The 27,962-nt window shown below is 35.9% G+C and overlaps 1 protein-coding gene across 1 annotated transcript in view; it reads right to left on the bottom strand.

The window, feature by feature from the left end:
• Positions 1-27,962, bottom strand: part of CNGB3 (cyclic nucleotide gated channel subunit beta 3) — a gene marked incomplete at both ends in the record, with an annotated part of 59,898 nt that overhangs the window by 11,624 nt on the left and 20,312 nt on the right. The window contains 8 exons of the mRNA XM_082046277.1: positions 987-1,128; positions 8,210-8,332; positions 11,601-11,665; positions 12,962-13,048; positions 14,974-15,024; positions 16,872-17,080; positions 17,632-17,817; positions 19,233-19,384. Coding sequence (XP_081902403.1) covers positions 987-1,128; positions 8,210-8,332; positions 11,601-11,665; positions 12,962-13,048; positions 14,974-15,024; positions 16,872-17,080; positions 17,632-17,817; positions 19,233-19,384 — 1,015 coding nt within the window. The remainder of the gene's footprint in view (positions 1-986; positions 1,129-8,209; positions 8,333-11,600; positions 11,666-12,961; positions 13,049-14,973; positions 15,025-16,871; positions 17,081-17,631; positions 17,818-19,232; positions 19,385-27,962) is intronic.

The following is a 27,962-nucleotide window of genomic DNA, read 5'->3' as shown; positions in this document are numbered from 1 at the left end:
CTTTCATTGACAGTTATAACAATTTAGGAAAAAAATACAAATATACAAACTCTGAAGTTCAATCCAATATAGTTGAATTCAATAGTTTTCCAGAAGAAATATTTTATGTGAACTACTTTCTCTTAATTTGTGTAATTCTTGTTTATGGATGAGTTTTAAATCCTATAGGCAAGAGTCTGTTTCATGATGGTTATTTCTTGCACTGCTAAACAAAAACAGACATATAGAATTTTTCAGTATTTGATTGAACTTTTCCAATCTTGTATTCAAAATAAAAATTACATTTTAGTTTTCTTTTTTTTTTTTCCTTCATATTTCTTCCAGTATCAAGCATGTAGCAATCAAAAGGTCTGGGATGATTTCTACAGGAGTCTGATAAGACAGAGTCTCACATAGAAACAATGACATTGGTTTTTCTGTAGGCAAGGTATTTTAAAAACCTATGGATCTAAAGCCCAAGTTTAACAGTTACAAGCCTGAAATATTTCAGTTATATTGATCTTTAAATATATCTGATTTGCTGTGTGAAGGGCTTTTTTTTCTTTTTTTTATTCTCCTGCCAGATGAGAACCAAGAGAAATAGAAAACAGTCGATTTTCAGGTTAACGAATATATTGTAATTTATGGAAGAGCACAGAATCCTAGTTTGACAGGATAATGGGATTTCCATTATTTAACAGTATAATGTGAATGTTAAGGAACTGTCTCCTTGGCTATGAAGAAGAAGGAATTATATGCAGTTTCAAGAATCATCCATGTCCTGCAGAGTGCTGAGTTTAAATAGGCTTGTGTGAAAAAACACTACAAAACTGGGAAATAATTAAACACATGTGTTTGTCAGTAGAGTAAGTACAAGTAACAGTTAAATAGAGGGACGTTCAGATGGAAGCTCAACTTTTTCCCAGAATTAAACTCCATTAAACTGTATATATTATTGCTACATTACAAGGAAATGAATGTATCTAGTTAATGATTTTTTGAGTTACCTGACCAATTAAGCTGGAGAAGACAAAGACACCCAAGAAAAAATTCAGCAGTTGAAAAACTATCTCAAACAGAGTTTGTGGTTCTGGAAGGCCACCGATAGTGATTAAAGTACGAACTGCCCAGTAGTAACATCTTAGATACCTGTGGATACAGACAGCATTTTTGTTACAGACTGTAGGTACTTATGTGGTTGAAGTTAAGCATATGCCTACCTGCGTTGGGCCTTTCAATGATGCTTTTCAATCCAGAAGACTTTCAGCGTTTTCTATGAAGGGTTATGATTTTACAAATTATTCAGTTACGTGAATCGGATTGAGCTGAATGTTCTCACTGACAGCAAACTAAGAATATCTGGGAAATGCAGCAGTTGCTGTTCTTCAGTAACTCTTTGCAGCATTAGAGAAGACTTCTGTGACAAATTGCCAAGGTGGACACTACAGCATTAGAAAACTACCAGTGAAGATGCCATGATGTTAAAAGCAGTGTGTTAGAGACTTCCCAGAGTTTACCTAGAATCATAGAAGCACAGAATGTCCTGAGTAGGAAGGGACCCACAGGGATCACCAAGTTCAACTCCTGTCCCTGCATCTGACAACCTCACAGTTCACACCATGTGTCTGAGGGCATTGTCCAGTCTCTTCTTGAATAGTGAATATTGACTATACCTGTAGCATACTAGAAGCACACACATCTGAAGGTCTCTTCCATGGCTTCACTTGATGACACCAGTGTGAGGCCTTATGATGGGCATGACAAATGCAGTGTTGTTCCTCCTATGTCCATTAATTTTCCTACCCCTTTAATATACTGGTCTTCTTCCCACTCTGCTTCTGAGCATCTTTCATTGGCTCTGCCTCCTGGGTTATGTCAAACAGAAGTTACATGTTTCCACAAGCTGTGTGTTCATCCATCTTGTCCAAGCCACTTCACGTACTCAGCACTGAGAGGCTGACTTGACTTGACTTGTCCTAGTGGGTAGCCTCCACTACCCCTTCTGTCACCTTAACAAACACTTTCTTGCCTTCTTCAGTACTTTCCCTCATGCCTGGGAAGAACTATCCATCAATGGCTAGTGCCCTTCAAGACTTTTCTCAGAGCTCTCTTGATCTAGAACCCAAATATAGCAGTGAGCAATGGTCAGTCACTGACTCTGCTTCAATATACAGCTTGTATTGACTCCTTCACAGTATCTCTCTGCTGTCTGTTGTTCCTCACACCTGAAGTGTGAGCTCTTTGGACAAATACTTTTTGTTCTGTTTGTACAGCCCTTTTTGTACAGCCTTGTGCATGACAGAGCCTGTTGCATTGAATCTGTATATTTCTATTATTATGATAACAAAAGTCTGTGAAAACAACAAAGGACCAAGACAGAATTATTATTTTTTTTTAATTTTGTGAGGATACTCATACTATTTCTCTTAAAAAATATATATTTATATAAAATGTCTTGGCATCTCTAAGATTCTGTTTTAAATTTCATTCTAGAACATGGCACCATTAGTAATGCAGCAGCCCCCACACTGTGCAGTGGAGATAAATTAGTTCAAATCAGTGTCATGAATGTGCTGTCATTTCCTTATTTTCTGATCTACCAAGTAATTGGTTTAGGAAAATTTTTAAAACCCTTCTATTAATTAGAATTTGACTTCCTATGTCTCTGTACGATCAGACTTCTGCTTCACTCCTGATTAGCAGTTGAAGTTTGTTTTCCTTAATTGGACAATAAGATTTTCTGTTCTTTCATCTGTGGCTATTGCTTTTAAAGCAATGAATATTCCTTCTATTTGTTGAATTGTATTGAGTTTGAAATAAACAAACAAACAAAAAAACAAACACAGAAGAAATATTTTTGGAGTTGTTTGTTTTGAAATAGACAGTATTGCATGCATCTTCTCATGCCTACCCCCGATCTGAGGCCACGTCATCTGCTTACAGACTTCAGGTATACATTTTAATTTGGTGGCCTCCACTTTTAAACTCTGATGTTATTAAGATATGACCTGCTCTCCTATTAGTTAATGGTCCATGTAACAATCCAATTGGAGGGTCAATTTTGTGCAAATATGAGAAAATAAACTAAAATTAACAACCAATTCCAATGAGAGTTTTTATTTAAATCACTTAAAGGTGTTTCCAAGTCTATCACCTAAAATTTCGGGCTTTACCAAGCCATCAGTTTTTGCTTTTCATTACAAAGTCATCTTTTTCTTGGTTGCAGATTAATGATATGCAGTAACAATGAACACTTTTGCCATAGTTTTCTGCTTCCAGGTTTTAACAGCCAGAACTGTCTGTTTTCATTCAGAGTCCTTAAGTCAAAAAATTCATTTCATGTCTGCCATCATATCATTTTTCCTTGTTAGGGCTGCAAAATGAACAGCTGGATTACATCATTATAATATTTTCACTTGAGCTCAAAAAAAAATCATCACCTATGCATGCTTCTAGTAAAGTATGCGTAAGTAGCAGCTTTCTCTTAGACTTCTGTAGCATAAATAAATAGTAAAAAAAGGCCTCGCATCTGTTTTGAAATAATTGAAGTTTTAAGCATAAAATGATGTCTCTAGCTTGTCTGAGAGGAATTATCATATAAAGCATATTAATATCATATTCCTTTGCCATAACTGAGAATGTTGTAGTGCTTGAAATATGCATAATTTATTAATGTAAAAATAAAGACATTAACATTACTTCTGTGCTAGTTACTATAGGAAACAAAAGTAATTATCCAGCTCCCTCACCCCCAATGGTCTTGGATGCCAAGCTTGCTAAGACTACCATGATAGACAAGATAATGTCCATTCTGGGCATGTCTACAAATAATGAAAGCAGATCCTCAAAGCAATTTAGGGGGGTCACATTCTTTGCAGTGTTGTATATTTGAAATGTGAGAGATTTTTTTCAGATCTGCCCATCCCTTTCTGAAGATGTAGTTAATACAGTACATCCTTCGGTAATTTTACTTCAAAAGAAACTTTCTGCTGGCAAAGTCATATAATATTCATTATCTCTTAGGCACAGGTTTTATATTTTCTCCATTGACACATTTTATTGTTTTTATTTTAATCTGAAATGAAAGTTAGACAGTTGAAACATAAAACAGCTTTTTTTTTTTTTTTCCCCTAAGAAAGGGAGAAATGAGATTGTAAATTTTGTTTAAGGAAAGCCAGAAAAAAACAGACTCCCATTTCAACAGTATTAGCAGCTGTGCTTCCTACTAGCTAGTGCCTGGAAACCATCATTGCTCACTATACGGCTTGCTAGCCTGCTATAAAATGACTGCTGAAGCAAACAACATGAGACAAGAGATTTTCCCTCTGCATAACACAGATTATGTTTATCCTTCAGGCAAACTACTAGATTTTTCCCTAAAGTAAGTCCTAGGTATGAAAACATTCAGAAACACTGCAAATAAGATACCTTATAATATTATGCCTTTTTTTTTTTTTTTCATAGAAATCCATTTCAGAATACGCTAAACTTCTTAAATGATTTTGATTAATAAGGCTAAAACAAATCTTTGTTGCATGTGGCTATCAGATTTTAAGGTAGTACGCACACATTCATTTCTGCCCAGGGAAGCATTATTTTCGGGCTGCCACATTTGACTCCTCTCAGAATATAACCAGGATGGGTTTCAGCAAAGAAGTGACCTTTATAAACTGGTACTCTAATGGCCTCCTTCTTGGTACCTCTTTTTTTTGAGTGACTTTTTTATCAGGTGGCTGTGGGTATGATGATCTGAGACAGAATGGGGTAAACCAGGAAGCTTTTGTCTAAAAAGTGTGGCTGCAAGGAGGAGGTCTGAAAGCACAACGTCTGCCATGAGTCGGGTTGTGCATTCACAGATTGGAGGTGCAGAACTGGCACTGCATAGCAAGCACTGTGAGAAGCAGGGTTGTTCTAGACATGTACAGTGACCATTTCCTGGGACTTTCAGATATCTGCTAAGTTTTTGCCCAGAACAGAAAGGCAGCAAGCCATACAGAAACATCAGTGGGATGTAAATAGATGTCTTGATTAATAAATATGCTGGAGTTTTTGCAGACTACTTGTAGATTACTTGCAAACAGCAGAATATACCATGAGCAAAGTGGAAATATTTGTTTTGCCTAAATTTAATGCTGACCTGGGGAGTTTGCATGGGAATTTCAGCTCCCTAGTTTTAGTTTCCTTGATGGGCGGTGGTGAAAGAGACAGATACTTCCATGGGACAATTCAGAACAATGACATTACATACCTGCCTTGAATCCCTTTCTAGAGAATTTTTCCATTTTCTTGAGGAATTAGGGGCATCGATCTCTTACTTAGGTAATTACATTAGATTGTAAATAACACATAGTTCAAATTGTTCACTTAGCTGTAATTAAGAGGCCTTTTTGACATTCTGCTTCCATGGTTACCGTGGCTCTACACTATGGTGTTCTATCAGGGATGCTATCCTGCTGTGTTAGGAGAGACTGAGCTCTGTCTGCCTAATTATACCAAGCTCATGAGTGCAGATTTAATCCTGGGAACATCTTGTGTGGCTAATTTGGGTGCACTGCAGGGGGGTAAAGTTGACTGCCTTTGACTGCACCTCAGGTCAAAGGCTTTGGTTGAAGGCTGCCATGCAAAAGACCTCAAATCTTGAACTGGCACTACCTCTTTAGAGTCTGGACATGAGCTGGAAAAGAAAAGAGCTAACAGAAATTTGCAAAAAGAGCTACTTTGATGTTTTGAGTGCTATGTACAGCTGTTATAAACTGAAGTCCCACAGTTAGTGTGCCTGCTGAGGAACGTATAAATAATCAAATTGATAAGAGAATCTGTTGTCTGTGTATTCTTTTTAGCCTGGAATGGAAAAAAGAAAATGATCCTAGAAATGTTGACATTTTTAAGAATTGGTATGGCCATAAGTAGCAACACTTTACGGACACAGCAGGAATTCTACATAAAATATTCATGCCACTAAATCAGAGCCAGATAATTTGCTTTGGGTCAGTGTAATCTGAGACTACTAGAATTTTGATTAATTTGTCAAAATTCTTATTGCCGCCTTTTTTTTTTTTAATTAGCTAAGAAGCTATGTTTGTCCTACCTTCCTTCTGAATGTGGTCCCATTGTATAGGAGAGCAATGGCATATTTTTCTTCAAATATTGGCAACTCTGACCGCTATGTGAAAGGAAATTACATCTACACTGCTGTGCCATAATATATACTGCAGTTCTGGTTACTTTTTCTGACAGATTTTTCCAGGATTGTTCTTAATTCCTGCTTTCCAAAGAAATTAATATACTTAGAAGTATCTTGTCTGGTATGTTTAAATTCACATTGCATCTCCAATAATAACTAATGTTCACGCAATGCCTCTTTGCCAAAAATCCCCAAACATTCAACAATCAGATAATATGTCATGCTTGATTCTCTAAGGCGATGACTATCCCATACAGAAAGGCGTTTCCTGTGAAGTGGGATACCAAGCTGTACTTTACGAAATGCAGCCCAACATGGGATACTCTTTGGGGTTCTGTGTACATGGGACCATATAATCCAGTACAAGTTAGACACAGGCAAAAGAATAAAGTCATACATTCACAACCGATGTCAGCATCAGGTAGATTAATGGCTTAATGAGGTATGGATATATTCTAGTTGGCATTTTATTTCAGCATCTCAGTATAATTCAGACCTTGAATTATCAGTTTATTACTATTGTTTACAAAAAATTCTGCCCTAAATCCCATGTGATTTCAGTGTGATGTCACTTGAGAAGTGTTTTTGTTTGCTCGTGAAAAGGACATCACAAAATATTAAAAAAAATGAGTGTTGCCTCTGGGCACAACTGCATTGTCTGTGATCAAGCTAGAAAATAATTTCCACCAATTGATTCCCGGAGTGAAATGTAAAATATTCTTGCTCATGAAAAAAAGAAAGACTTTCTTGCCTGTTCTCTAGGCTGTTCTGAAGAAGCATTAAAATCTTGAAGACTGAGTAAGCGCTCTACTTTTGGAGTTTTCGTATTGCTTAGTCTCAGTACCTTATTTTAAATTATGAGTCAAGTATTCCCAAGATTGACTTCAATAAAAATATCTATAATGGAAATTCTTTCTACATTTTTTGTCAGCTTTCTGGAAGCCTTGATACTGCAAATAAATACCTCTGTATAACTTCACTTACATAAGTGGTCCCACTGAGCTCTGTGAGCCTGCTCGCACATGTCTAACTCCAGTATTGAGCTGTGTATTTTACTGGTGTGTGGAAACTTCAGCCATGTCATTTTTTTTGAGAGAGAGAGAACCCTAATTATAAGAAACATCAATGCTGCTTTACAGCGTGTTTTACTCTCAAAGGCTAGAAAAGACCTTACCCTTCAAGACAGTGACTTCACAGCAAACTTGTGAAGTCTAACAAAATTACAAGCAAGAGGAGCAAGTCTACAAGAGAAATGTGAAAAGTTGCTTACAGGGTGATTTATGACAGCAGTAGTGCACTATATGTGGTTTTGCAAATAATGTAATTAATGAACAAATTTAGCTTCTGCGGCTTTAACTATATTATGTATCTGAATCTACTGGATATATTTTAAGTAACTACACACAAAATATATTATGACTTTGCTGTTTTCTCTTGCTGCCTCTCCATCATTTTAATGAACGTCCCTTTCATGACACTCAGCCTGTCGCTGTCACAAGGAGTTTGTGGAAAACTCTGCCAATATCCAGTCTGTCCCACTGAAGACACTGCCACATGTTTAAGCATGACCTTCTCAAAACATCAGAGAAAGTGGGTGGAATTTTTTCAGACTAATGACCATGGTGTTTAGAGGGACTAAAATGTTGGATTTTAATGACACAGTGCTATGTGGCAGAAAAGAAATCTGTGCCTCTGATTCCTTTGAGGAATTGTTCTGCAATCCTTCTAACGGTTCCCATGTGCATATGCAATCAGGAAGTTTAATTTATGACCCTTGTTGCTTTCTTAATGTTTAATTAAGTTACTGCTTAGGACTGACTCATAAACCTATAAAAGCTGAAAGTGGTAAACTGAATATTCACTGCACCTGCCTTCCAAATATGTGTTGGTAATGAAAACTGCTAATCAGCAGTCATGCTGCTAAAAGTTTGCTATCCAAGCTCTTGTAAAGTAAGGGCACATGCTGCATGCAAAGGCATGGGGGCGGGGGGGGATGCAGGAAGGAGCAAAATCAACAAAAATCTCTTGCAAGAGAAAAGGACTTACATGTTTCCTTTGCCATCGTACACCCATCTAGTGCTGCCAAGTCCTTCATAGTCTGAAGCCCAATAATACACACAGGCATTAATGTGCAAGATAAACAGCAGGTATCCAGTTGTTCGAATGACCCTATAAAAGTCAACAGATTCCTGTAAAACAACTTAGATTTTTTGTTCCTTTTAATATGGAACCCATAGCTTTTTTTCATCAAAAAATGTTTATATTAGGTGTCCACTAAGCAATTCCTCACCTGTATTGACTCTGTTAAAAAAATATCTGGCAGTTACCCGTCTCTCACGTTTGTCCAAGGTCAAATAAATATCTTTCCCAGAATCTTTGACACCGGGTAATTCCTAAATTATGGTTCCCTGAGGACTTTATAATCCATTTCTTTAATTTGCTATGAATATTTACAGAAATTTGAAGTTATAATAATGAGGCTAGGGGTTAAAGTGTTTGCCAAACTGTTCAAGATAGGCTCTAAACTTGTTAATCAAAGCCAAGAACTGTCTGAGGTCAGAAATGAACCACTTTACCACAGCTGTGCAAGGAAGTTTGCAGCAGGTCCACTACTTAATATGATTTATTGGCTACAGTAGGAGTTACATCATTCCTAATCCCTGTTCTTATGATTATGACCAGCTCTTTGAAGAACACCAATGAATTACTTAAGCACCAAGCAGCTTTCTGTTTGATACGATAATGCCCTCTTTTGCCTTTCTGTGCCATTAAGCAATCTACCTATATGTACCCTTCTTCTTTAGGATGTTGACAAATGAATGCCACTTGTCCATTTAAATGTTGGTGTGCTTCCAGGACAGCTCTGTTTAGGGTTGCAAGCTGTTGAGAGCAGCAGATAAGTTCATTTGATCTACTCAAATTGCAATATTTACCATACTGGTCTTGTGCACAAGTTTGAATCCACACAAGTGGGCTCCTGAGGTCTGAGTAAAGGTTCTGGAAGCTTTTGCTGCATTATATGTTATATTTTTCTAGGCATGTATTGAATGTGCCACAATAAGATGTAGTAACTTTTGCTAGCTCTGTTCCTACAAACTCAAACTAATGAGTTTGAGAAGAGAATCCACCCAGGCACGTACACTTGCTGTGTAGAAATTTCTTTGACATTATGCAGTTAATTGGTGCCTTATTGCTCAAACGGTGACCGTACCAGGATCTCAGATCAAAATAACATTACTATATTCAAATAAAATACCGTAGTTTGCACAAACAGCCTGTCTTTTTTAGATTTTAGCTCCCATTTGTACTCTTTTTCTGTATAATTAACTCTCTTCTCCGTTTGTAATTTTCCTTCCTCTACTGCCTTTGGCCAGTCAATTAAAAGATCTCTGCCATATAAATGTTTTTTACCAATGAACACCTCAAAAATTGAGAATCAGTGTTTTCTGAAGTATGTTTTAAAGCATTGTATTAGGGCATGGCATGACACATTTAGTAAGTGTTCTTGCTAATGCAAAATATGACATTTTGGTAACACAGCATGCAAGGCATTTTTTTTATACCACAAACCTTAGCAATGCACTGATGGGAAAGCTTATCAATAATAAAGCATCAATACTGCTAACCTTATATATGCTGAGCAATATTGAAGTCCATGTGCTTTACTTCTGTTTTTCTATGTATGTGGTAGGTAATGAATTCAATTTGTAATATTTACATTCTGCAGTTTACATTCTGCAAGTGATTTAATATTGGAAAATGTGAGTGAGCCTGTGACCAGGAGCATTTCTAAATGAGCACCTTATCTGTTTTTTTGACAAACAAATCAACATCACATCCTTCAAAGCTGGGGTTGTTTGAAGATACACACATTCTCAAATTGCCCTTGAAACAATTATTTCCCGTTCCATACTTTCATACAGTGTGAAATTCTTCTCCTTGCAAAACTGCCTATTTGAGTGAAAAAGGGTTTGCTAATTTGTTCCCATTTCCTTGAAGTCCGTATACACACAACATTATTGTTACATACAAACTAATTACTTGATTCAAATGCATCTATATTAAAAATCTGTATCTCCCAGTACTCACTGCAATAGGAGATACAGAAAAGTCATTGAATCATGACTCCAAAGCAAACGACATAACGGATGTAATATGGAAAATAATTAATTTTAAAAGTTCTCGACATTAAAAAAGTTAAAAAATACAAAAGAGGCAGAAGAAAATAATTCTTTTTAATGAGATTAGAAATTGGAGATGGTAGGAAGGCAGTGATTCAGAAAGAGAAAAGCAATTTCTTCATCGTGTGGGAATTCAGATAAACCTTCTCTTGTACCAAAAAGATTTTTTTTTCAAAAAAAGAAAAATAATACAAACCCACAAAAGACTCTTCAGTAGGTGAAAGGAGAGGGTAATATAAGAATGAGCTTTGTGGAGGTCAACATCTCAAAAATAATTTAACAGAACTTTCAAACTTGTAGGTTTTATTTCACAGGTATATGAAAATATGACAGAGATGATTTTTCAACCTCCTTTTCAAATTTAATTAGTTTCTAAATCTCATAAAATATGGTATTTGCAATGTATAAGTACCAAGTATACCATTTAAGTCCAATAATCTCTGAAACAGAATAAGATGGTAAACAACAGATTCTCATTCGTGCTCAGCAGCACACAGGAACAATACATGGCCAAAACTGGGACAGGGCAATAAAAACTGTTGGCTTAGCAATTGCACAGGATAAACTAAGTCTGATGACACTGACAGTAGGTGACAATAATGGTGACACAGTAGATGGGTTCATTGGGTCTTAGCAGCATCACTGACTGGCTGATGGGCCTGTGAAACTTTCCATACACATGGAATGATTGAGTTGAATCCAACATTCTGCTAATCAATGCAGAAGGTGAGAACATAGTGCAGTGGACAACAGTTATAATCACAATTTCAGATCTGTGCTGAATTGATTTCCATTCCAAGTTTAGTCAATGCAGTGGAGGATCAAGTTTCTGTATATGCCAGGTTCATGGTGAGAGCATGTTTGAAGAAAAATGTTGACACAGGCTCAAGTTCATGGCTCTTATTAAGTAAAAATAAACAGCTGCTGAGGATTTGGCACTGCTATTAGCAGCCTAAAGAAACCATTCTTTAGTTCTTTCACTAAAGAAGCTTCTGATGTGATCTGCTAAATTTTAACAAGAGCCTCAGTTTTGCCTGAACCAGGGCAGCTGAACTGAGCTAGATTTCATATGTGAGTGAAGCTTTACATTTATTATTCTAATGATTACAATAAAAACAAATATTTTTAAAAGTCTTAAATTGAACGGTTAAAGATGTATCATATTCTATCCAGTACTTCATTGACAACCCATGAAATCAAATGAAATGCTTTCTGTGCCAAGCTTTGCATGCTACAAGAGTTTAATAAGCACATACCTGTAGATGTATGCTTTGTCCAGGATAGCTTCCAAACGATCATTAAACTCAAAGAATGTGTTGTGCTGAATGTAAAACAAATGAAAGGAATCCAATCACTATTCTTCACCACACATCTTTTTCTAATAGTACTGACATTAGTCCACATATGCATTTTGAAAATAATGGCTTTTTCAGTAGACTTTATTTAAACATTTAACTATAAGTTGAACTGCAAAGCAAAGATGAAAATTGAGTTAAAGAGTGTTTCTGATGTTGAGTGTCCCATTAATCTGATTACAGAAATAGCCTGGCTGTTTAGGTCAAACTACTGCAGATGAACAACTTCTGATTCCTCAGACATATGTAGTTGCTTGGGCATCTTTATCAAACAGAATAACACACATAAAAATCCCTTTTTACTATTTCTGAAATTCCAGTAATTCTCAGTAAGTGATCATGTATGTCAACTACCACATACTAGATGATACCTTGTAATAATAATTGATGCTGTATTGAATTCCTCCTGTTAATTATTTGTAGTTTGCCTTTAGTGATAGCCCTTAATATTTTAGTGTAACTTTTTTCTTTGTTTTTGTCTAATAAATGTCTGTTTGCCTAGTATAAGGTGCTGTTTAACTTTTCATTATGTCGTATTGTTTTGGTTCTGATTTATGGAATTTTTAAGTTTTGTTGAAAACTGAAGGGAAGAGCACCCTCATTTTATTCTCAGAGTTCTTGTTTCCCCTCCAACTTTAAGTGAAAGCCAATTCTTCATCAACATATTGCTTGTGTGAAGGGGAAAATATTTAGCCAGAGTGGCCTGCTGGGTACCATGAAGTATAGGGAGAGGGCTGTTGTCTAATCTCTTCTCAGCCCCTTCATTGCACAACTCCAGATGTCTTTAGAATGAGTAACAAAAGTGGGTATATGCTTGTTAAATATGCTGTATATAGGTTATGTTGTCCTTAAAATTGCCTCCCTTGCTTTTAAGCACCTGACATTAATAACAGAAGGGGAAAAGACATTGGCATTAATTAGTGATCTTAAATTATTTTTTTAATGTTTGAAAACTAAACAGGTAATTAAAGGTTAATCTAATTTAAATAATGGAAACAAACCAGCCTTAATCACAACACACCTTTTGAAAGTAGGAAATGATAAAGTCAGAAGAAAAATAAGAGAGTAAGGGCTTAATTTGTCTAGATTATATCTTGCACTTTTTTTTTTTTTTGTTTTGTTTACTGACGTTGTAGTTTACCTGAAAATATTGTCTGCTTTTTATATTTCATATTCCTAAATGTTATAAACAACTTTCCATTGGGTTGTAAAAACATTTATGTGCGGTAACTAACACACACACACACTAACACAGATCTTACCTTTAGCATCCTATTTGCTCTAAACGCTGGATTAAATCCAAAGAAGAAATATAAAACTTCAAACGGCAACACTGATATCACATCGAGCTGTTGAAGAACAAAGAGGTCAATTTAAACTTCACAATAATCATAACGCATTTACTTGCCGTCAAAAACCTACTTAGATGGAATCATGCTGGAGTATACTATTATATTCGAACTGTCAGCATGGTAAGTCTGTAACTTCCAAGTACTGGGAGGCAAGATTATCTCTTTGAAAACACCAACAGCTTTGCTCTGCATTGCTTTTAAATCCCGCATGCCTGAGATCTTCATCTGTTTCATGGGGATTATTAACAGCACCTCAGCTATTTGATTACTGATACATTGTTATTTCAGTTATAGTCCTGACAATACTAAAATGGTAGGCACGTGGCTGGTGAGTGAGGTGAGGACTCCACAAGCACTTTGTAGCAGTCTTATGGCTTTTAAAACCAGGCTGCCTAAAGCAATCTGGGGAAACATGATGAATTAGACTTCTTGCTTGCAACCTGCAGGAGCCATGTGTTCCAAACAACAGATTCATCATAGGATAGGTTTGGATTTTTTTTTTTCCAGCAAATGTTGTCCCTTTTTTTTAAAAAAAAAAAAAATATTTAGATGCTTCTGCTTCCCATATCACTAAGATTTTCAACATCTCCCTGCAGTACATCAGCTCTGTGATTATTACTCTTATCTGCCTACTTTCTTATTTCCAAGAATTCTTTGGAAAGAAGGAAAGATATGGTAAACTTGGCTTTGCCTTTTAAAAAACCCTCTGATGCCTTGCTTTGTTGCTGATATCGGTGATAAAAGAGAGATGTGGACCTGTAGGCTTCATCTCACTGTGTTCAGAAATGCCTTTTGCCTGAGACACATAACTTGTGTTGGCGGCAACTAACCTGCAGCACTGACCTTTTATTCCATGTCAGTAAGATGCAGTTAATACCTGAACTCTGAAAAAAACAAAGCTAACCAAAAAATTGACTGAAGAGAATCAGCCTTTAAGGGCTTCTCTCCCTCTCTCAGAGACATCTAAGAGGAGGCAAAATTTAATCAGAAGTGCTTTAATATCAATATCTGTTAATTAGTACTTAATCATATGACAAATTCCCAGATTATATCTATACCTTTCATGTGGTGAGAACACTCAACTCTCATTAGTTCCTGCAGAAGCCAAAAGCACTAAACATGCTGCAGGTGTGAACTTAAAATAAAACCATACATATCCACTTAGTTCTCCTACTGTAAATTTGGCTCTGTCCTACTCACTTGCCTGTACAGTGAATATCCTGCAATTTTGGATAGCTTAACCTCAAGTATGTAAGCAGTGATATCACAGTTACTGAGACAAATTTAACTCTGAAACAAAGCAGGTGCAAAAGTATTTACAGAAGAGGAGGGAGCAATAACTGAGCTTTCAGAGGTGTGGGCCCAGTGTCACAGAACTGTATGTGTATCAGGAATACAACAGACTACATATAATCTGTTGGCAAAAACAGTATTTAGAAACAAAATGGAAGTTTTTTCTAAATCAAATGCTTCTTTGTTTTTACAAAGTGTAATGAGCATCAAAATCTTAGTTTGAATTTTTACTTACTTGTGTGAGTGGTGACCTATTCAGTACCATGCATAAGAGTTTTCTGCATAGAGTCATCTTCTAACTTCAAGGCTTTTCATTTTGTTTAAGGAATCTCTGGCAAACTGTGCTATTGTCTTTCAGTGTCAAATGTGTCAAAACAGATAATTTTATTAATTGTATTTCATTAAGTGATTACTATTCAGAATTAATATTTATAATTACATTCAGAATTCTTCTGTTTTACAGTTAAACATTGTTTATGAAGATGGCAATCTTCAGCTGATGAGCTGAAAGCCAATGCTTTCTGGCAATGTTCTTAAACTAACACTGTTTTAAAGTGAATAAAAAAAATCCTGTGCAATCCTACAACCAGAACTTGCATATTGACATCAGTAACACAGGATCTGCTTACCCGAAATTTCATAGAGCTGTGGTAGAATTTCTTCATTTCTGCTCTGTCTGACTACAATGATAATGAAAGGAGAAAAAGGCATAGTCAAGAACAGAATATCAAGAATGATCCTCTGCTACTTGACAATAATAAAAATAATATTCTGATTGTAAGTATGATGTCAGTTATATTACTGGTGCTCTAAAAGTATGAGTGGGGAAATATCTGTAGGAGGAAGTATTACTTTTGTTAGATCATTTTACATTAGACCAGATTTTATTAGACATACCTGAAAAAATAAGGTCTGGCTGTTGGTGTAGAAAAACCTGTTACTTTTTTCCCACAAATCTTCCCTGTCAAGACATCTGTACCTGTTGGTGCTCCATCCAAACCCCTTCAGTTTCAGGACCAAAGTCTCTATTTGACTTTAGTAGTTCCAAGAAAAATGCAAAGAATGTTTCTTATGATGCTGAACAAAATTAGCTCTTTGACAGATAGCATTAAAATGCTAGTGTTATTAGCATTATAATAATCAACATTGCATTCATTAGTAATTATTAGCTATTTATTTTAATGTTTCTCTCCATGGGGACTGATGCTAATACCTTAATAAGAAAGAGTAATCACAACTATCTAAAGAATGTAGCTATTATTATGCTTTCTCTATTTATACCAGGGACACTTTAAAAATAGCTTTAAAATCTTAAGGATATTTCCATGCCTACTTTTCACTATTACCAGTTTAAGCATTAAACTAGATGCAGGAGATCAGGCAGTAGATGATCTCTCCATGCACTAAAATCTCTGAATTTTACCAACAACTTCAAGAGAAATACAAAGTAAGCTTCCTACATTAGACTTTTAACCTTATTCATAAAACTTGAATTTTGTACGATTTAGGCAAGATTGCCAGTTACTTAGTGTCTTGGCATGGAAAAATACATTACACTGCACTGCATTTAATATCTATCCAAAATATATTTGCACAGTTTTATCTGAGATTCTTCTGTAAAGGAATCAGTAATGTCTTGTGTGCACAATGTATAAAATTTTATGTAAAAGCACAGAACTTAAGCTAGTTCCAAATTACATTTGTGGATATATAATTTTTAATTTTCTGTCTGTTGAGTACAGTAGTGTCACACTGAAGTTATCTAAACTAATTTTTTCCCACATTAGGTTTTCTTCTATAAGAAGTTAAATAATAAAAAGTAGGGAAGTTTTGAAAGAAAAGTTAATGTTCTAGATGTCCTTTTGATATGATAAGGTCAAGCTTTTACCTTTTTTCAGATACTTGCTTAGAGTCTTATTTTGCATTTTTCTATAAAAAGATAACACAAAAATAGTAGGAAGAAGCAAAATTGAATATACGTATTTTCCCAAAACTAAATATCTCAAATAAATTATTTTCCAAGCATCCTGAAGTTACATGGATTTGCTCTGATTTTGGCAAAAACCCCACAATCTCACAATCTGTAAAAACCCATCCTTTCCAGCTGTAGCAGAAGATACATGGTTTTCAGCTATGATTCTTGCACAAGATGAAATAGAAAGCTGAAAGTTTCACACAAACACACAAACTCATGCGTGTATGAGTACATAGTCATATAATCACCGATTTCAGTGAAGCTGCACTAGTTTTCTTCTGGTGAGAAAGAGCTTTATGCCTTTTCTGACTGCTTTTACTTTCAAATCTGTTTTTCTTTTTTTTTAGGTTGTAGACAATGGATACATTTTCTTCTTCCAGTATAGGATAAAGGAAGGTCAGTGAAGAAGAACATAAGTATCCTTTGGTAAATAAGAAAATGTTACATAGATTTGACACAGCAGGAAAAAAATGTGTCAGTTTAGAGGGAATTTCTATAGTGTACTTTAACTCACAACTACTTACCCATGGAAATCCTACTTCCAATACTTACTATTATATCTCCACCTTTTAAAAATTGCACTCGAGGCTGGAAAACCAGTAAGTCACACAGATAGCAGATATCACAAATGATGTCGATGGTAAACCAATATATTGTATTACTTGGGGTTTGGTATGGAAACACAAAGCGAAGGGGAATAAACCAGCAATTCCAATTATAGGCGATTGTCACAAGCATGAGCCATGCTACGTAACGGCGATCTGAAAGAAAAAACATTGAAGGTACAGGCATGAACTTAGGATCTTTTCTCATTATTTTAGACATATTTATTCTACTGCAATCTCTGGGACTGTTTCTGCCCAGAGCAATCTACCATTCTCCCTTTTTCAATGGCACAGGTTACTAAAGTTATATAGATTGGAACTAGGAGTCACACAAAGAATTTGCAAAATAGAGATCATATAGAACTTAATAATGCATGTGAATAAACTTGATATATTTTGCATGCTGCTGGTGTATGTTATTACTGACTAAATAATTATTTGGCCCTAAAATGGGACAAATTTGACATCAAGAGTTAGAAGACCAGGGCTTTAATTGTGGTTGGTTTGCCTACCAGCTTTGTGCATACCGTCTTTACAGCTGTTGTCACTTTTCATGTCTTTTACCTGTTTGGAATATGTTTTCTTTAGGGCAGGATCTCTGAGTTGCAAACTGGAATGTGGATCTTATAGTTGCTCACAGGTACTAGGTAACACGAGGTGACTTCAGTACTCCTTTACCCCATTCAATTGCATAGTTTTTAATTTACCTGTGTATGAGTCTATGCTGTCTGGTAGTTTCAGGTACTGCATGTATTTTTTCAGTGGAGGTTTTTTGAATTTACAGCACAGCATATCACAGTAATGATCCTCCTCTGGCTTTGCTTCTGCATCTTCTTTCTTTTCTTCTTTCTTTTCTTCTTTTGGTGGGGGTGGAGGCTTCTTCTTTGATGGTGCTAGCCACATTGAATACCACATAGAATGCCAAAGGATGACATTTTAATAAAGGCTCAATTACTACACTCTGTTTGAACATGTACAAAAGCCTTATCATGTTAAAAACTCTTCTAAAAACACTTGTCAGTGACTAAAGCTACAGTTCATTATAATACTGAATGCATTAGAAAACAGATTGGAGAATAAAATCTCCACCGTTATAATCAGGTGCATCTTCCATCAAGAACAGGGCACTTCACGTTACAGAGTGCAACATATATATTGCTGTATTTCCTTGGACAGTGCCCACAAGTAATGACATAAAAGCCTGACAAGAAATAGATAATTCATAATTCAGCATTCATTAATGCAACTGGGCATTTGTCTTTACGTGACTGTTGCATGCCGTTAGGATGGAGATAAGAAAAGTTGTCTGTGCCGTGGGCTGATCTCTCGCCTCTCTTGAGAACTAATACGCAAGATGCAGCAGGTGAAACTGATGTGAAGGCCATGGGTTTGCATGTGTCTGGCCTTACAGAAGTCTTGTGGCAATCGTTTGAGCCCAGTTCTTCCATATTTGGGCCTGATAATTTTAACCACACGTTTGTCCCATTAATTCTGGTGGCTTTACCTCTGAGTAGCATACACAGTCCCAGCCACAAACTGGCAAACGGGATCTATAATGATTTAGGATATAAGTAAGTTCTACAAAGAGGTAAATGAGCAAAGAAACCTTTTTGTAAAGTAATTCCTTTATCAGCTGGTGTAGTTTATAATACTTCAGGCACTATTTTTTCCAGCTTATTAAAAAACAGTTAAGCAATAAACAGTGCGTAAAAAAGTAAAAATATAAAATCACCACACTCAATTATTTGTGAAAAGGAAAAAAAAAAGTCAAACCTTGCTCTTAAGGGGAATATAATATTGGGTTTATGTTTCATATTTTGTCAAAAATAAATGTTTAATTTCAGATGATTTTGCTCTATTTGAAGCATGTACTTAGAGTCCTCAGTGTATCTGGAAGATTGCTGCCATGGCAAAAATTTTATTTACTTTTACCTAGTATTTCTAATCTCAGAATGACTAATATCTACCCATAAGAAATGTATGTTTCTTCATATGTTTCAGATTTCTCCCCGTATCTGGGATCTACTTTCAAATACATAAAACTTCTTGACAGGGATGATTCTAGACATTGTCCAAGACTTTTTCCCCAAATCCATTAGTGATGCAGTTTGAAGGCAGCTCATACCTAAGGATCTGGTTTATTGTAGACTAATGAGGATAAATTGACTACAATGGCACAAACTTATTGATTTCAGTGGGTAAATGCATACACTTACCTGAAAATTTTATCACAGTACTTTTCTGTTCCCACAAAATAATTTTCATCTTTTAACTCAACAAATGCACAGCTATTTTTGGAGTTACTTACAAGCTGTGGGACTGCCTTCAGGGGAGGACAGCACTGGGTCTTTCAACTTTTCCTTATAGACTGTTGCCCTTTCCCGCAGTTTTTTGACAATCTCTTGAAGCTGGGCATCAGCATACTCATTTGTTTGTAAACCTGAAGGTGCTGGCTTCTCCCTGCTAATTAAAACAAAAGGAAATAAGCTTCATGTACTGGAAAGCACTGGAAGGAAACAGTGCTAATTCTACTTCTGAGCACAAGTCAGACCTAAAGACTTGATCTTTATTGGCCGCAGTGCTTATTCATATCACTTAATTAATGGTAAGTGGGCACCTAAGTTAACGCTCCTGCTTATGTCAACTGTTGTTGCTGGCTACATGCAGCAGTCCACGTATTTCAGGCAGAGGAGGTCCTGTACCCTGTGCTTTGTGTAGCCCACTGCACAAATGGCTTCCCACTGCTGCTTTTCACCAAGTTCTACTGTGGCCATGGAAGGTCTAGAGCTTATCTTGTGGGTTAGCTAATATATAAGGCATGCTCTTACCATCTGTGCATAAAAATGTGCTCATAGTTATAGTGGTGATATCTTAACAATGACAAGACATCATTACTAAATGAAAAACTGAGATGTGCAGGTAGGGGAGGAGAGACTATGTTTATTTTCTGCTTCCTAATCTTGGGAGAATTGATTTAATCTCATTTTTGCAACAGATATCAGCTAATATGATGTTAAAATAAATGCATATTTTACCAAGTAGAAGCAAGGCAATTGTGTTCCTGCTGCAGCTGCTTTCTTCCCATTAAGAAGTTGCCACTGCCTGTTTATTTGTGGTCACAGTAACACCAAGCTGATATTCCAGCACTCATAGCATTTCTTCAAACCTGAGGACCATTTGTTTTCAAACACCTGTACTCTCACCTTCTGCAACAAAACTAATGCTTTTAATAGGATCTATGCATACTCTGCAGTCAGTTAGAAGCTCTGCCTGAAGGTGTTTGTTGATCAGCTCTTTTGAAATTTCATCCTCGATTACTGTGGGTGTTTTGGAGCACCATCCCGCTGGCAGCTGGACCATGCATTTGGACTTCCACTATGTACAGACCAAGATATGAGATTTATCCTGCATCCTAGACTCAGTACTTCTCAGCTGGTGTCACACATTGGTGTCACAGCTGGCTGGAAATGGCTGTGACTGGCACAGGGCAGCTTGATGCCCCCTCCCACACAGGTCACAGCTAGCACCCCTGTATCAAAAGCCTGACATATGTGCTTAATACAGGGAGCACAGCAGAGAATTGTTCTTTCTTGTCAGTTTTTCAGCTCTGTCCCAAATACCATGGAGATGTGGATGTTACAGGAAGAAGCAGAACAAGAATGAGGCACACCTGAAATTTCCAAATTCTTGAGAAGACCTTCCCAAAGATGAATAGAGGGAAAGTGATGTGACAGCATCTTGAGTAGGGAAGAAATTAAAAACACTCCAAAGTGATCATTGAATAAACACCATATCTCCTCAAGACCTAAGCCTACTTTGAATTTTCTAACAGAAGGAGCTGTGACTAAAAAGGAGAGTGTCAGAGTGGGATGCGTGTAGCATTTTGAGAAACACCCTTTTCTGGAGACACAACATATATCACGGTGCCCAAGGAAGCACAATTAAAGGATGTGAAAATTATTCAACAGTAAAATCATTTGATAAAATAGAGATAGGCTGTTAAAAGCAGAAGAAGCAGAAGTCTGGAAGTATGTGGTTATCACTTCTCTAATTTGAGTCTTCTGTAGTGTCTATTTCTTAAAACTCCCTGGACAGGAGATTAATCAAACAGTTCTGATATACCTTGTAATCTCATCACAATTCCTTTTGTGTCACCTATTCCCTTTGCTCAGGCCATCTGCAGTGTAATTAATTCCTTTCTTGTTTTGAGCTAACATGTCACAATTAGTTTTTCAGTTTCTGTGCAAAGAATTTTAAATTATTCTTACCCTTTGCTGTTGCTGTGTTTGCCCAGGGCATTAGCTATCTTACAGTAAAATACACTTATCACTAGTGTCATGTCAAAGGCCCCTTCTATCTGCTTTTGAGGGATAAGTTATAAAATGCACAGGATTTTCTTATTATTTCACAACCTTTCCAATAAAAGTTTAAGTCTTCTCTATAATAAAATTGGTGCTCTATCATTGCAGTTTAGCCCAAAGGAACCACATTGTTTTTTGGTACTGATTAGAAAATATGTGAACTTGTTTTAAAGTTCTTTGCCCCACAGTTGATGAGAAATTGATTTTCTTTGCCCTACTTCTCATTTGGTTTGCATTAAGTCCTCTATTATTTTCTAGTAATGAAATGCTTACTTTAAATTTTCTCTGGTTAATACAGATGGAGGAGGCTGCATGTTGAATACTGCTGATTTGAAAATGTGTATTGTACCTTTGTGTGGAGGTGCACTCTAAATTGCCTTAGCTCATGAATTCTGCTCAAACTTCACTCCATCTCTTGAGTTAGGTGGCGCTTTGCCATGAGTGAGTGACACCAGTGTCCTGCAGCTGCCCCTCACTGCATGCAGCATTCTTGGTGGAGATTATGGTCTGGCTCAGCACCTCCTGACTGGCCTGAGATAATTTCCCTGGCAGAGCTGAGGTGTTTTCCTCTTTTTCTCCTCTCTTTTTTGTTTGGTGATGCTTCTTTCACTAGATATGTGCTATTTCATGTAGTAAACCTTTTATTAACTCTATTCATATATGTTTTATAAATTCGTATACATAAACACATAGCTGCCAGCAGAACATGACAGCTGGCAGAAACAAGATAACAGGCCAGAAACCCTGTTAAGATAATTCTCCTTGAAGAGACCACATTTAATAATTTTAATTTATCCATCATACTATATTGCCATATTTTCTGGTTCTGGTTTACTACCCCTCAGACTTTCAGACCTTGTGCCTGTGAGAAAGGTTAGTTTGACTTATGTTTTTAAAATGTTCTGTTAAGGACATAATGCCTCATTTTGAATCCATAATTATACTTATTCTCACCTTGCAGTTACATTTACAGACTGTATTGATTTCATACCAGGCTCTTTTCAGTTTTATTCTCTCTATGAAAGCTCTCAGAGGGTGACCGAACGTGTTGATATCAATCAGTTCCTGCTTTGTCTCTTCCTGTGCCATACAGCTGAATAGTTTGTGCCACACAGGGACAGATCAGCACAGTTGGAGATAGATCTGCGTTACTAACACACGGCTTAGCTGGGCAGAAAGATGCTTTGCCTTTGGATTCCCATGCTGAGCTGTGCTGAGTGCTAGGATTTGTCTCTAAGCTGATATGTTATTCTTTAAGAAAATTTATCTCTGACCTTATAGAATCATAAAATAGTTTGGATTGGAAGGGACCTTTAAAATTCATCTAGTCCAACTTTTGTGCAACATATTACAATGGGCCTAGATCTGTATTAGTTACTACATGATGTAGTCCTTTACAGAGGGGAAATGTTTACTCCCTGCAGAAGCAGCAATTTCACATGGCCTAGGAAATGAAAACGTCAGGACCACAACTCATGTACTGTGCACAGAGTTTTGTTATTACCTCAAACATATTTTGTTTGACAATAACAACATATCTAAAAACAGAAGTATAACAATAGTGTAGTTTTCTTACATTTTCAATTTGTAGATTTTATCTTCTGAACTTGTAGGTTTTAACTTGTTTGTTTAGTAAATCAAATTACTGTGCCTTAATTCTGCCCACGCCAGGAGAAAAGATTTAGACACCTATAGCATAGTGGAAGAAAATGGCCTTGAAAGACCAAGCTATGCAAATACTATGTTGAGTGTGCTAACGTATGTAGCATCTGTTAAGTACTGTGACTTTGAAGTTTTCTGTGTTAAGAGTTCAAACAAAACAGAGATCAAGAAATGCAATAGCTTATTTCAGAACAAATAAAGTTTACCCTTTTCTAAGTTACAATCTAGAGTTTAATTCTTTCTTGCTTTTTGGCCATGAATACCAAATACCTGGGTTCAATTTCATCTTCTCTCTACCAGGTGACCTCTGAGAAAATGCATTTCATAAATGTATGCCGCTGCCTGAAAAAAATCCATACCACTTCTTGCTGATTTCAGTTATAACCCTTCTTCTTGCAGTACTTAAGAAACTTTCTCCTGTCTACTAGGAAATAAAATTCTTGATCTTGCAATAGAACTTTTAATGCATTTATTGAGCACTGACATTATGATTTATGATCATATTTGCAATCTCTGCCTTGAAAAAATAATTCATTGTCTTGAATAAATTGTGGAGAATCTCTAATTCAAATGACCAATTTTCAGAAGGATATGACAAGGCATAGCTATACAAATGTCCACAAAACATAGCTGAGAAAGATTTCAGTGAGATAGAAAGATGTAGTTTTAGGTATCATGAAAGATATTGATTTAAAAACACATTCTCAATTTCTGCTGATAGTCCCAGTGTGGGCAAATGTTACAGAAAACAGAAACTTCTATCTGCCCTCAGTCTAAGCTCACACATCGTGAATGACTAGGAAACCTAAAGTTTCTCTGTAACAGAAAAAAATGTTAGTCATCTGCTTGGTACAGGAACAGGGGTATTCCAAAAAGCTAACTTTAGCTATTCTGATTATGCTTTCTTTATAGTCATTAGGAGGCTTCTCTGAGGAGAGTTTCTAAGATAGGTTTCCTCTCTGAATTGTCCATGAAAGGAGCCCATCCTTCTCCTTTACCTGCACAGGAAGCTGATGGAGTTTTAGGAGTGAGATTTACTATTTTCTTTAATGATGTTGGTACAAAATGCAGTAGTTTACCAATGATAGGACATTGGATTTGGAAGATCAAAAAGTAAGACTGATTCCTATATAGGAAAAATTGAATTATTTAGACTGAATAATAGAAATGAGAACAAATCTAATGCTACATAATGCAGACATGCATTTAGAAACAAATAGTAAGAATTTATTTTGTAAATGGTGGGATCATCAGTTGCAGATGACAAAAGGATAAATATCCAAGTGTTTTAGTCAACAACAGGGCCATACTGTATGAGCCATATGAGCCATACTGTAATCTGGCTATGAAAAACACTGGTGCAAATGTAACCCTAGAATGCATTTGACATAGTGTCAGTGAAGAAAATGTTAATATTGTTATATAAGCCAGTGATGAGAGTTTTTCTGACCAGCTATACTCAAAAGGTGAGTTAATATAAGAAACTGTGTGAAGTCTCTAAGAATGATCAAGGCTACTGTGAACCTGGCGTTAAAAAGGAGAACAAAACAGTTTGAGAGAGAATAGGATCATTGTCCATAAATTCAAATTTTTGGTGGAGAACCATGTAGAAAAAAGAAATATTTGAGCCAAGGAACAGTATTTTAATAAGAAGAAATGTGAATAGAAACACCACAAATTAGTATGAGTTAAAGGTCTAAAGAAATTATGTTAGTTTTTAAAAACTGATACTAGACAACCCTCTAATATGAGTGAATAGCAGTTGAAGTGTGACAGACTTCAAGAATATATAAGCTGAGATCATGAAGACTATAGTAGGCAGTGATTCCCAAGAATGTAGGAGAATGGATACAGCACAACAGGAAATCCTTTTCAGCAAAGAAAGTAGTAATATATAAAGATTTGGAAAGTGAATAATAGACTCAACTTGTATAGACAGCACTGGGTCCACTGCAATGAAAAATCTCAACAGCTCAAGTGCTAAGAAAGTGAGTTTCTAAGGTAAATATGTTATCTTGAAGTCTTGAAACAAACTGTTGACATGTTAGATCCCATGGAATTTCAAAAAGCTCTTAATTACATTTTTATTTTAATTAGCAGTCTTGAAACAAGTATCTTCCTCTGCCCCATCATCTCTTCTGTTAAGAGGGAATGTGTCTGAGGGAGATCCATCTTTAATGAGCCAGAAGATGATGTCTTTCTCTATTTGCTGCATGTTTTGAAATGCTGGCAGTATGTTAACTTCAATAAAAAAAAGAATAAAGTTACTTTTATTTTCATTCTATTTTAGGATTGGGTTCTTCTTCACAATACAATTTGAATTTGCACTGACATTACTTTTGTCCTACTATCTACTTTATTGCATATTTCATTAGTTTAAACATAATGATATAATAATATTCGGGTTGCTTTTAGTTATCTATAGAAGCAAGAACAGGCCATAAGCATTAATAAGCTTCATGTCGATACCATGTAAATAAAATTTTCCATTGGAATTCATTACTTTTCTTCAGTTCAGAGTCTTTGTATAGAAATTATGCTCGATTTGGCCCCAAGAAATTGTTCTTGAAATGAAATGCATAGATCATTCATTTCCCAGATCTCGAGTTGTATTTGTACAGCAAACTGGATATAGAAACATCAATGTTCAAGGTAGCCACAGTCTTTCAGAGTTATCTACTGACACTGGACTCAGAACAAACTTCTTGATGCAGTGTAGACTGAAATCTAGTCATTTAGGTTGCATGGCATTCCTCCTGTTTAGTACAAAGCTTTGTCACAGCAGCTTCTTTGACAATTCTCCCAGTTACTCAATCACGACTGACTGTGAATCCTCTAATCTTCTTTATAGTACTCTCTAAGGAGAAGTCTGTCTCAGTGCTGAACACATGCAACTCTCACTGAGGTACCAGATTAAAATGTGAATAAGATTTTATTTTAATTAGTGATTTTGCTGTATTAACTGTGCAAAAGAAAGCAGGATGAATGTTGAAATCATCAATTAAATTTGAAAATTCAGCTTTCTTTAATGTCACTGGTGATATAAAATTCTTTAGTGGCACTATGATATAAAAAATAAGGGCAGCATAATTTCTGACACTAATTGTTTTAGAATTAAGTATAATACTCTAAGAAAGTACCATATGATAATAAGTGAGGCAGTCCTGCTTCAGTTATTTCCTTATCTGGTGCTGTTGTGTCATTGGGGATTTCTTATCTGTAAGTGATTAAATCTGTCTGGGGCATCTGTCACTAATCAGGAAATTTTAAAGATATTTCTTATCCTATACACATAACATCTGTTACATTGAAACACATTTAAATGCAGACTCATAACTTATTTACGTAACCATATAATAATTTATGCCTAAGGAAAAACAAGTCTTAATCAGAATATGATCCAGTGCTGTACATAGCAAAAATCCCTTTTCAAACTCTTTATTCTTCAGTTTTTATTAATATGCAGGGAATAAAAAACCAAAATGAAAGCACTACATTTCCCATAGTGAATTTTTTAAAAACTTGCAATAAAATGTCTCAAATTTGAAAAAAGTAATTTTCAATACATGCATTTCTTATCTGTTTTCGTACAGATCCTAAAAAATTCACACCAGCATAGGACTGCAGAGAACTTTGAGACGTCATGTAATCCCATTCAAAGCAAAATGAAGTATACCTGTGCTATTCCAGACAGATTCTTGTCTAACCTGTTCTTAAATATGCCTAGTGATAACTGTTACAGAATCTTCCCAGAAGAATTTATTCTAGTACTTCACTAGCCTCATCGTAGGAATTTTTCTCAACATAAATCTCTTTTGGCACGCTTTGTCCTATCCGCTGTGAACATGGGATAAAATGAATAGTCCCTTCTCTTTTATCTTACTTTTTGGCTGTTTGAACATTTTCTATTTAATTTTTATTTCATTTTCTATTGCAGTTTTTGTTGTTGTTTTGTTTTGTTCTTGTTTTTGTTTTTGTTTTTTTTCCAAAGGAAAACTATTTGGGAGAAGGGTAAAATTGTATGATGACTAAGAATATGAGTTAATTTATAATTTTCAGTGCACAGAGGTGTGAGTAGCTGAATTAGAATCTTTTAGCTGAAACATGCCTCAAGAAGCTTTAGTTCAACTAGAAAGGGTAAAAATATAAGAGAAGGGAGTGGTGGTGTAGATTCAGCTTGTGCAGCAACTGAAGTTGCTCTGCTGTTGGGAACCCTCGGCAGACTTTCACAATATACTGAACTTCATGCCACATACTATTGTTGCCTATGCCAATTATATAAAATTAGTTTGGTGCAACCAACTGTGATGCAATTCTGCCTTCGTTTGGTAAACTGCTATACAGCCACTTGTGCAGGAATTCAGTTCATGTAGCTTTCCTAGTATTACAAAGAAACTTGGTGAGAGAGGGAAGGAACCTGTTCCTCTGAGGTGACTTTCAACTCCTTTCCCCTTCTGCAGGCTCCTGCCACACTCTTTTCCAAATTCAGAAACAAAGGAGGCAAGTTCCCTGTAGACACATTATCATCACGCATCTCCTCTTGAGCGTCTCTTATCCAGGGAACTGAATAAGACTGGGCTGCCACCCAGACCCTTTTTACTTCTCATTTGATCCTCATATTAATATCTCCACCCAGAACTGCTTCCTCTGTTCTTCTCTTATGCTACACAAAATGTGACGTTTTAATTGTAAATAACTAATTTTTGGAAAATGAGTAAATAACTGGAGACAGGGTATTTTAATGATAAATATTGGGCATGATTAATTATAGACATGAATACTTACACTAGTCATGAAATAATAATCAATTTTTCTTTACTAAATGATAAGAAGCATTATGTCTTAGATTTATTTGTCTCTTAGATTTATGAAGAAAGCCACTGATATATTTGCAATTGTTTGGTGCAATTATATTATACACACTGGTGTACCTGTCACAACGCTTTGCTTTTTTACCCACTTGACCCAATAGATAATAGCAGAGAGAATATTTTTAATCAATAATTGTTTCTTCT

Source organism: Streptopelia decaocto, assembly GCF_964273445.1.
Source record: "Streptopelia decaocto genome assembly, chromosome: 2".
Taxonomy (NCBI): Eukaryota; Metazoa; Chordata; class Aves; order Columbiformes; family Columbidae; genus Streptopelia; species Streptopelia decaocto.
Note: the sequence above shows the minus strand (reverse complement) of the source record. Positions and strands in the feature narration are given on the sequence as shown.